This window comes from Phoca vitulina, unplaced genomic scaffold, assembly GCF_004348235.1.
Source record: "Phoca vitulina isolate PV1807 unplaced genomic scaffold, GSC_HSeal_1.0 scaffold81, whole genome shotgun sequence".
Classification (NCBI taxonomy): Eukaryota; Metazoa; Chordata; class Mammalia; order Carnivora; family Phocidae; genus Phoca; species Phoca vitulina.
This window is the reverse complement of record NW_022589784.1, coordinates 3,131,043-3,142,167: the sequence shown is the minus strand read 5'-3', so window position 1 is coordinate 3,142,167 and position 11,125 is coordinate 3,131,043. Positions and strand designations below refer to the sequence as shown.

General features: G+C 53.1%; 1 protein-coding gene across 1 annotated transcript in view; it reads left to right on the top strand.

Annotated features, from left to right (window-relative positions):
• The first annotated feature begins 1,030 nt into the window (after window positions 1–1,030).
• Window positions 1,031–11,125, top strand: part of SH3GL1 (SH3 domain containing GRB2 like 1, endophilin A2) — a 31,653-nt gene continuing 21,558 nt past the window's right edge. Inside the window, exon 1 of the mRNA XM_032394670.1 lies at window positions 1,031–1,227. Within this exon, the coding sequence (XP_032250561.1) occupies window positions 1,183–1,227 (45 nt within the window). The 5' untranslated portion in view covers window positions 1,031–1,182. The remainder of the gene's footprint in view (window positions 1,228–11,125) is intronic.

Below are 11,125 nucleotides of genomic sequence, written 5' to 3'. Positions count from 1 at the left end.
GCATTTGGAAACTTCTAGCAATCTTCTGCTTCAGAAAACCACCCAGATCTGTCAGAGATTTCAACATTGAAGTTGCAAACACGTTAGCTCTAGCCACTTTCTTGTTCCTCTTTTTGGATTAATTTATCCATTTCAAATCATTATTAACTTCCAATTAATTCAATTCAATAACAGTTGATTTAAAAAACGAAATCAATTAACATGTATCAACCTGGAAGGACTTCCTGAAGGAGATGACATTCCAAACAGATTTCTCTTTTATGCACAAAGGATGGAGGGAAGATTGGGGGAGAATGGAACAACATTAGCAAAGACCCATAGGAAACAGGGATCATGGATTATAGAAGAGGAAGAGAGCTGAAGTCAGAAGGGTTGATGGAACCAAAATGTGCAAGCTTTGTAGGCAGGCCATGCTAGGAAGTTGTGAGTGTATTCTGAGGACAGTAGACTAATGTGATATGAATTGTGTTATAGAGTATCTTTCTGACTATTTTTTAGAGGAAATTGTAGGGGGATCCTGCAGGTGGGCATACCAGAGAGGAGGCTGGTGGGATGGTCTAGTCAGGGCAGGGAGGACAAGGGGATAGAAAGGAAGTAGAAGTGACACCCTGATGTCTGACTTGGGCAACTGACTGGATGAGCACGTGGCAGGGTCAAGGAGGTGTGTGGGGGAGGGACTAAACGCACAGAGAATTGGGTTAGCTGAGATTAACGAACAGGTATCTGGAGACTTGTAAACCCAGCCTCCCAACTTCTCCAGGATTTAAGCGCCTTTTCTAAAACTTTAGGACTACCTCCGGAGCCTCCAGGGGACGCTGTAGCCCCCATGGTCTCTCTAGGTTCGCTCCTGCCGGCTCGCTGGCGGAGGCAGCTTCAGCAAGGCAGACGACATGCGCGTGCGCTCTCTGGCCGGCAGGGGGCGCGCGTGCGCAGTCGGGGCCGGGGGCGCGCGCAGGCCGGCACCGGAAGTGTGCGGTTGCCATGTAATATCCTGGCCGCGCGGGCGCGCGAGGGGCTGAGGCGGCGCCGGCGCGGGCGCGGAGCTGGCGAGAGGGCGGTGGAGGCGGCGCCGACGGGGCCCGCTGAGGCGCGCGGGGTATCGGCGGCGCCCGGGAGCCTGTCGCTTGCGCGGTCCCTCCGGTTCGCTGGGTCCGGGCGGGAGCCCCTACGGCGGCAGGCAGTATGTCGGTGGCGGGGCTGAAGAAGCAGTTCTACAAGGCGAGCCAGGTGAGCGGAGGCCGAGGCGGGGGGAGCGAGCCCCGGGACCCAGGCTGCCCGGAGTCGGGGACCCGGCCAGGCCCGACCCTGGCTCGGGAGGGGGCTGCGGGCACCGAGGGGGCGGCGTTGGCGCGCGTTCCCCGCTGGGTGGGGAGAGCCCAGGAGGGCCGGGGGCTGCCCACGAAGTGGCCCAGGCCCTCCCCGCCATGTGGGCTCCGGTCTCCCCGAGAAGGGTGGGCAGACCCCTGAGAGGGGCACAGATGCACCCGGAGGTTGACCCGGGACATGGACCCCTCCCCTCCCTTCCCTGTAAAAGGGCAGGGAGTGGGGAAGGAGCAGGGGAAGAAACACTCCTGAGGCTGTCGACACGGGACTCTTGCCAGAGAGCCCAGGGGAGGGAAACTTGGCGTCTGGAGTAGTTCTTTAAAACAAACAAACGAAAACCCCTTTTGATGGACCCGGTACAAAGTTGGGAAAGGGTAGCGTGAAAAGTCCGTTTCCGCGTCCGGCCCCTCAGGCATCCAGCCCCTCTCCCCAGCGGCAAGGACTGTCACCCACGATTCACATCCCTTTCCAAAGATATGTTACACCTTTCTTTTTAAAAACACACACCCACGCGGTGGTACATAGTCCACATAGCCCTTTGTGCTTCGGGTTTTTCGTTAAATGGTTTTGGAGATAACGCTAGAGCTGGAATTCACCTCAGGTCGCTTTCTGTTGTGGAGGGACGTCCTGGGCACTGTGGGGTGGTGAGCGGCATCCCTGGCCCCACCCGCTCGATCCCAGGAGCACCCCCCCATCCCGACACCACAGATATCTCCCTGTACTACCAAATATCCCTGGGGGAGCTCCCCTTCTCCCCTTACCCCAGAGCTACTGCGCTGGAGCATACCCCTAGAGTTTCTTTGATCTTTGTAATGGGTTGGTGGTATTCCAGTCATCTACTGGGGACTGGTTAAATTTTAACCAGTCATCTATTGGCGGATGTGTAGATTGTTTCCAGTCGGTTTCTGCTACAAACGATACTGTAGTGAATAGCCATTGAATATCTTTGCTCACAGGTGGGGTTGGACTTACATGTTAAATTCCCAGAAGGGGGATGCTGAATCCAAGAGTATAGTGTTTTATGTGTGACGGATAAGTATAGGTTTTTTTGGAATGTCCGGGCCCCATTGCTTGTGAATCTGGTGAAAGCTGTGGATCCACTCTCCAGAAAACTGGGCAATGGGGGAATTCAGTTTATAGTTTCAGATCCACGAAGTCCTGGATTCCTTGAATCCTGTTGGTTCCTGCATCCCAGATTAAGAACCTTAGGTGTGGAGTCTGTGTGGATAGACTCCTCGGAGGAATGAGCGACCATCTTAGGGATGGTGTGGTCCCTGCTGGCAAACTGGGCTTTTCCCACAATTTGGAGAAGTTCAGTGGGAGGGAAGAGAAATGAGTCCACAGTAACACAGCTGGTACCTTTTGCCCCTTGATGGAAAAAGTCCTGACCCCAGCCTACTGTTTTATCTAGGGCAAACCCCAGATGATGGCTAACCCCTGGTGGAAGAGAAACTTAATCCAGAGGGGTTCTAGGATTATTGCTGAGAGTACAGCCCTTTGCCCCAGCAGGATAGAATTAAAGGGACCTGGCCCTGGGTTAAACCTTGTCCGACAGGCACCAGATCCCCAGGGCTTGACCAGAGCAGCTGGGGATGGTGCTTACTGTCTTGGACCTTGGTGACCTTGATGTAGTCCCTCCTGCAGGAGAAGCCCTCTCCTCCCAACCCCCAGCTCTCAAGGCCCATGCTGGAGGTCCATACCCCATACTGTCCCAAGCAGACACACTCTGCTAGAGGCACTAGCTAGGCCGTTCTGGCTGGCCACCAGAGCTTTTGGTCTCAGGGGGAAGCAGGGTGTCCTGCATTCAGATTTGTGAGAAATACATTGAAACCTGGAAAGCACCGTGCAGTGTAAGCTGCTGGTTCAGATCGATTTGTGATCTCGCCATTCTGAGGCCCATCCCCAAAGAGCTGCTGCAATGGCCACATCCTACTTTGGGAGCGGCTGTCTTGGCCTCCTGATCAATCCTCTGCTGAGTTGTGCTCTCAAGAATCATGCTGGCTGTGCTCCATTCTCTTCTGCAATTGTTTCCACAGGCCCCCAGCATCTCTGCTGTTTATCCAGACGTGTCCATCTCCTTGTGTGTTTCTTTTCTTGTGCTCAGTACACCTCTTTTCATCCTCTTGTCCTCGGAGTAGGGTCGGCTGTTGAGAGTATGAGGCAGTAATTAATGTCTCTTGAATTCTCACCCTATGAACAGGCAGTATGCTTTCAGCCACTGGTCTCATTTATCTGGCACAAGGGTAAATGCACTCCCCTTTTTACACAAAGCGATGTGGGGGTATTTATATCTTCCTGTAGGACAGTGGTTCTAAACCAGGGCCAGTTCTACTCTCTAGGAGACATTGGCAATATCTGGAGATATTTTTGGTTGTCGCAACCTGAGTTCCTATTAGTATCTAGTGGGTGGAGGCTAGGGATGCCACTCAACACCCTGTAATGCACGGGCAGCCCCCACAACCAAGAATTATCTGGGCCCAGATGCCAGTAGTGCTGAGGTTGAGAAACCTGCCCTAAGATTTGTGAGAAGTGAGAATAATTATACCAAAACAAAAAACAAAACAAAAAATCTCTCCTGGGCCATTCTTGTGATAGCCGCCTGCTTTTTTTCGTTTTCAAAACATGGATAACCACATATACATAGATAAACATGTACATAAAACTCAGCATCCAGATTCCAAGTTGTTAGAACCCCAGAGTATCTTTTGGCATCTGGTATTTTTAAGAAGGTATAAGCTTGCATCGGTACTTTTCAGCTGGGGTAACTAACCCTTCCTTCCCCCCCCCGCCCCTCCCCCGCCCCATGCGCCCTTTCAGGAACATTTGGCAATGTCTGAGATGGCTTTTGGTTGTCACCACTTGGGGAGAGGACGGCTACTGGCATTGAGTGGGTAGAGGCTAGGGATGGTTGCTAAACATCCTATAATACACAGGACAGCCTTCCCCACAACAAAGAATTATCCGGCCCCACATGTCAGTGCACCGAGGTTGAGGCTTGTAACAGTGTTATTTCTAAATTGAGAAAAAGAAGTCAGGTGGATGTGGGAGAGAGTGGGGCATGGAGAGGCTTGATTTCTAGCAATTGAGGCTGTGATATTAATTAAAAGTTTCTGATCTCACTGATGATACTGGTAACAAACCAGTTATTAGTATCTGGCAGCATCCTGGCAAATTCTATGCTAGTTCATCTCTGGTGCAAGCATTCAGGTCTTGTATAAGGTCAGTTTGGGCTTGCGTGAGAAGTTTGTGAGCTTTTACTTGTTCAGAACTGGTTGCTACTGGGCTGAGGCCTGCTGGGCTGAGGCCTGCTGAAGAATCTGTAGAGGAAAGCACTGGAAGGAAAAGACGTCTGTCTGGGGCCTCAATCCTACCGCCCACCTGGTACTTCTGCGCATCTAGAACTGGGGGAGATGCTTTAATCTGAGTATTTCTGGAGGACTAAGGAGGGTCAGGGGACCCCGCTAGTGAGATCCAAACTCAGAAGTTCATTTCTCATTGTGTACGATGTTAATTTCCAGGCCTAAGCTGCTCACTGGTTTCTGATAATTCTTGTGGCCAGGCCAGGTTTGAGAATGTAACTAGGGATAGATCTGGCAGCTGCCTGGAATGCTGGCTTAACTTTTTTTCTTTCTTTTCTTTTTTCTTTTTTTCTTTTGGCTTGAAAGGAGGGAGAGAGTTTGAACTGAAAGATTGGTTCCGTCAGAGCTAGGAGGAAAATTCATGACTGCCATATCATATAGCTTTGAAGTTCGTTGGGTGCTTGCTAGGCTCTGGGTTTGTGCCTAGGAGGAAAGATCAGACTTCCTTTGAGAGGCATGGGGTGGGGAGTGGGCTGGGGCACCCAGGACCCCAACCTGTTAGAGTAAGTAATATCTGGGGGACGTGGCTGGTATTTGGAATGTCAGCAGGTGCTACCTGCTCTGACCTATTTTTAAAACCTTATTGTGTGGAATCGGGCTTTTGATTTCCCAGGAAAGGGTTTGGCCTGTTAAGTAATAAATGTGGAATAGTCTTAGATACAAGAGTCTGGAACTTGTAGCTCCTTCACCTGAGTGGAATAAAAGCATGGAACCTGTGTGCTGAGAACAACAGGTGACAGGCAGAATTGGGTCCCTGCCCCAGGCCCTTGAGCTCAACTGCTGCGGGCTAACTTCCTGAGGACCTTCTGCCTCGGGGCAGCAGACGTTGGAATGGCTTTGGCTGTTGGCGATATCCATGTGTGATGGGAACTGGATTAAGTCCCACTTTGCCGGAAGCAACTCTGCTGACTCCCTCTGTAAGAAGACCCTTGAACTGGCAGTGTCCCTGTGGGACCCTGGACAGAGATGTTCCCATCCTGCTTCATCGGTAGACAGGCAGGCTGCTCTTCCCAGCTCGGCTTTGGGTCACCAGCCTGGTATTTTAGGCTGGACCGTGGAGCTACACAAGTGTGAGACTGCTCTCCCCCAGAGGATCCTGGGACCTCCTGGAACCCCACCACTTCCCAGGCCTGTCTGTAAAACTGGGTTCGCCCGACCGCCTTCACAGGACCCACTGTTCACAGTCATGGAGGCACTCTGTAACCAAGCAGAATCCTATATTCTTGTTGTTAACAAACCAGGACCAAGAGGGCATCATACTCAGATTCTGCTACCCGTGCCTGCCAAACATGAGGTGGCAAGTTCCCCTCTGACTCAGAACCCTGTGTTTATTAAAGACCTGTTAGCGTGCCTGGGTGCACTTCTCCCTACTTATCTGGCACAGTGTGAAGGCAGAGCCATAGGATACTTAATTATAGTCCACGTGCCACTGAATAATGGCCTGTGAGGTTAGGGATTTCATAGTGTCTCTCTGTTCGGTTTCAAAAATTGGGGGCTGTCGCATTCCGGAGACCCCAGAACTTAGCGAGTGAACCGGGGATACAGTGCTGTTTATCCCCGCACCCATCCACCCAGCCTTCCCTTTGTGGAGCCCTCTGAACCTTAGGTTTGCAGGCCTGAGCTCACCAGTTGGCCCCTCAGATGTCCATATGCGCATCTGCTCGTTTTTTTCCTCAGAGGAAACACTTGGCTCTGTGACCAGGACCACTCAGGCCTGCCCTTTGCCTCTGGCGAGCCCATCCCATGGCCCTTGACCCAAGGACATAGGCCAGTTCTGCTCTGGCCTGTCTCCAGCCCTTCTCCTCCTCTTCCGTTGTTGCCAATATTTTGATACTGATCCAATCTGGGGAAACTTAGTTTTTGATTTGGGCCAGCTTCCTCCATAGGATTTCAGAGGCAAGTGTGCTGCACGTTTTGGCACTGTGGCAAGTTGGGGGGGGGGGGGGAGGTGGCCAGAGGAAAATCAAGTAGTCTTCTGTTCCTGATTTCCAAGGCAGGAGGTGAGATTTGTAAACTGTAGGATGGTTTGATGCTGAAGCTTTCCAGCAACAGACCTTTTCAGCCCCAGGGGGTTAGAGATCTGCAGGCCCATTGAGGCGTCTTTACCCTTGTACTCAAACCCTAGTGGCTTTTTCTGCCTGGTGAAGTGTTAGGGGTGGCTTTTTCTGGTTCTTTTTCAAAGCTGTCCCTGGCAAGCTGGATGGAGGAGTGTGTCAGATTGGCAGCAGCTGGTTTCTGTCTTCTCTCCTCTTTGCTCTCTCCTCTCCCCGCTCTCTCCTCTCCCTTCCTCCCCTTCCTCCTCCCCTTCCTCCCTCGCCTTGTCCCTGCCCCCTCCCCCCCCCAGCCGCTCACAGGGCTGGATTTGGCAGCTGCTTCTACTGAGCACTGCAGTTTGGGTACATTTCCGCTCATTTCCTGTTAGGCAGTAACCAGGGTTCCACTAACGCAGGATCCCAGAAGGACAGCTCCATCTTCCTTTTCCGCTCAGCTCCTAGAAAAAAACCTGCTGACTAGGCCCGGGGGGGGGGGGGGGGGGTCGCGCGGAGACCCCCAACCACAGCAGGAAAATAGAAGTGTGATTTCCTCCGAAGGACCTGACTCAGCATTGGGTCACTGCCCAGCTGCTCAGAGTTCCACACCTGGGAATCAGGCACCTCCAGTGGCGTCACTTCCGGTGCCTGAGACCACTAGCCCAGTGGCCACTGTCCCAGCAGGGCTGGCAGTCGTAAGGGGTGCTATCCTAGCACAACCATGCGAGGTATCCACTGAGTGTCAGAGAGGACACGGGCTCTTCTCCCGGGCTCAGCAGCCCTACCTGCCTTTGGTAGATGAACATTCAGTTCACCTTCCATGTCCCTTCAGCCTCTGTAAGATGTCTCCCCAGCCCCTGGGCACTCAGAGCCCCAGTCTTCCTGTCTCTCCGACTCCCGCATAGCTGCCTTCCCAGTCGAGGACTAAGATTGGTGTCTTTGTCGCTGGATCCTAAGTCTTTGCGGGCAGGGCCCATGTGGTTCTGCCACTGCTGTGTGCCCAGTTGAGCCCAGTCCCTGGCCTGTCCCGGGAACTCAGGAAGAATTGGATGGATAGATGGACAGACGGACGTTTGCACACTAGTGAGCAAATGGTTGCATCATGGGTTATGGGTGCAGATGCTAGAGCTGTAGTGTCAGCATGCCTAAAGGAAGCAGAGCAGAAAGGTGAACATCCCCAGCTGACCTGGCATTCAGGACCTCCTGGAGCCCCACCTGGTCCCAGTTTTAAATCCCACCTCTTCCCTTCATGGGTGGCACAGTCCAGTCTGACCAGTCTGCCTGCCGGCCGGGCTACTTTACACTGCCTTATGCCTCACCTTCCGCATCCCAACCTGGTTTCTCTGTCCACTTCCTGTTTACCCTGTAAAGCCCTGTTTGTATCTCCCTTTATCCTTACCCTCTCCTGTGGCCGCCCACTGGAAAGAATTCTCCATCCTCTGAGCATCTGACCCAGTACTCTCGCGCCCACGTGCCACATGCCAAACACATCCTCACACCAGAATGTGCTTTTCTGCTCATCAGACCTGAGCTCCTGACGGAGCAGGGCTGCCTGGTGGCTTGTGACAGGCCCAGGGCCTCCTGGGCCATGGCTTGCTGACCAAGTTGTCAGAAATGGTGGGCTCCTTCTGAGTGGGAGTGGGGCAGTCCAGTGACAGTGACAGTGGCCTCCTGCAATGTCCCTGGGGGTGGCTCCTGCTCAGGCCCAGGCAGAACCCCAGGGAAGCAGAGTGGCTAACAGCCCTCCATCAGGAACAGGTCCAGCTGGTTTAAAAATAAGAAGTCAAAGCTCAGAGATTGTTCCCCTGGCTTTGGCTTGGCATGACAGTAAGTGCACGGTTTAGCCGATACTCTCAGGGAGTCCCCAACCATCACCTGGGCCCATAAGTCACATCTCTTTCACCAGTGCCCCTCCGCCCAGCCCTACTTTTTCTAAAGTGCAACAGTTGAATGATGAACTTTCTGTCATTTTGGGCCTCAGCCCCAGGATTGAGCAGCAACCCACATTCTTAGGAAGCACCGTGGGAAGGAAACTGGGAACTTCCTGCTCCTTTTGCCCCCCAAGGCTCCCCCTGGCCCCAGCCACTCACCTTCCCAGACGAGGCCCCATGGCTGCCTGGGGGCAGAGGGGCAGGCACCCGTCAGCCCGAAGGCCTTGGCCCATCAGAGCCATGATTGTCTGGAGGTGGACACCCAGCACTGGCCCTTCAAGGCCAGCCTTTGTGGTTCACAAGAGGGCAGCTGAGGGAATGGGGATGGGATTTCTTCATCCCTGAATCAAACCCGGCTGGTCTAAGGTTGACCTTTAGCTCCTGAGAGTTGAGAACCGTTGCTACAGGTTAGTCTCTAGCTGCTTTCTGCCCTGCGCAAGGCAGCATTTCCCTCATCTTTGTGAAACGTAGGAGCTGCTGCAGCTCCGCGCTGACCACCAAGTGGGTGTCTGGGTCAGGGCCCTGAAATGCGTGCAAGTGATGCCCCACGCCGAGGTGGGCTGTGAGGAGGTCCTGGACGCCCCAGTCCGGATGGCTTTCTCGCCCAGCTTCGGCCTGGGACATCTTCACAGCGGAGTCTGAGCCGTCTGTCTCGGGCTCCCCGCGAGGTTCCTTTCTCTCTCACAGCCTCAGGGAGCCCTGAGTGTTCTCTCCCGTCCTGCGCTGCCCCAGAGCATAGCTTCAGCTCAGGGTGGGCAGGAGGTGCTAGCAGGCCCCTTTTGTTGAGTAGAGCCTCTCTACCACCTCAGTACAAGCAGGCTTGGGAGTCTTAGGTGGGAAGCTGCAGAGACAGGAGGAAAGTGCGCTGGTTCAGGAGGGCGGGGAGAAAGTCCTTTTGCCCGGTTGCCTCCATTGTGCTTCTGGAGTCCAGGAGTCCGCTCGGCTTTCCAGCGGAGTCCGCAGGGTTGACCTTCTTGCACAGGTCACCGGGGTAGTTCCCGGTGCCCTCACCAGGCCCCGAGCCAGCCGGTGCTGGGCTGCCTGGGGTGCTGTTGAGGGCACGTCACCTCTCAGGCGCCTTGGTAAGGTTGTTGCTGCTGTTATGAGCGTTCTTTATTGTTAGTCACATCCTTACGTCATAACCATTAACGTGGGTACATTGATCTGCTACATGGAGTGACACACATTATGTGTTGTCCATAACCATTATCTAGCTAATGTTAAATTATACGTGTCCACGTAAGGTTGTGTATCATCCACGTCTTGTGTTGCTGTATCATGAAGTGGTTCAGACACGGGAAAAGATATAAAGAAGGGCCACCATAGTAGCCACGCGCCCACAAGAGTTTCACTAAAACACGGGCACTGCAGTCACAGGCAAAGCCCCTCCCTGATTTACACCTTTACTGCCCGTGAATTGTCACCAGAAGGTGCACAGTGTTGTTTTGCAAGTTTACCCCTCCAAATAGTGTCGCATGGTTATTTGGTGTAAGCTGCTCTTTTTGCTCGGTACCCTTCATGCTTCCCGTCCACACGGACATGTGTAGCTCTAGCGTCATTGCTCAGCTGAACAGCTTTCCCTGGCGTGACTGTACCATCCCCTGCCAGTGGGCATTTACGATGTTTCCATGTCCTTGCTCTTTCAAACCGTGTGGCAGTGAGCACTCTTGCAGATGTCCTCTCAGGCACGTGTCTGAGAAGTTTTCCAGACTTACACCTCATTTAATGTAACTGTATAGGTTTTCCGTGGTAGCAGCATGGAAAAAAAAAATCGTATTCAATTTGCATGACCTAAAGTCCTGGGCCCAAAGCTGGCGGGAGTCATGTGTCTGAACACTATAAGGGTGATATTTCAAGTGTGCTCTGCGGTACCGCCCAGGGGCCCTGGCCAGGATGCTGAGTGGGTGGGGCGGAGGCTCCCCAGGCCTGGGGTTAGCCGGGGGTTGATCCAGGGGGGCCTGTACCTGCAGCTGGCACCCAGAATCCTCTGTCTGCCCCATGTCCTCCTCACAGAATTCATTTGTTCATCAGCCTGTCAGTTCCTCAATAGCTGTGTTTTCAGTTCTGTTCTCCACAGTGAGACCGAGTTTGCAGAAAGCACCTGGCATCCAGCCTTGTCGCCAAGGGCCACTTGCGCTGGTATATACTGTCGAAGCTCCCTGATTGGAGATTTTGTATGTGCACTTTCACCTGTTCGCTGGTATTTATTTGTAGCCCCCAAATCAGTACTTGGGGCACTTTGCAGTCATTTGCAAACATGTGCAGAGGGGCAAACAATTTTGAGTCTCCCGATGTGCTTGTTCCCTGCTGAGATGTGTTTCAGCTCAGATTCTTAACCAGTGTCCTTGCAGTATATTTAAGTGCCACAGTTTTTTTCAATTTTGTGCTTTTTGTGGGTGATTTCGCTGTTTGGAACGGCCCCAAGCACAGAGCTACAGGGCCGGCTCGTGTTCCTGAGTGCAAGAAGGCTGTATTGTGCCTT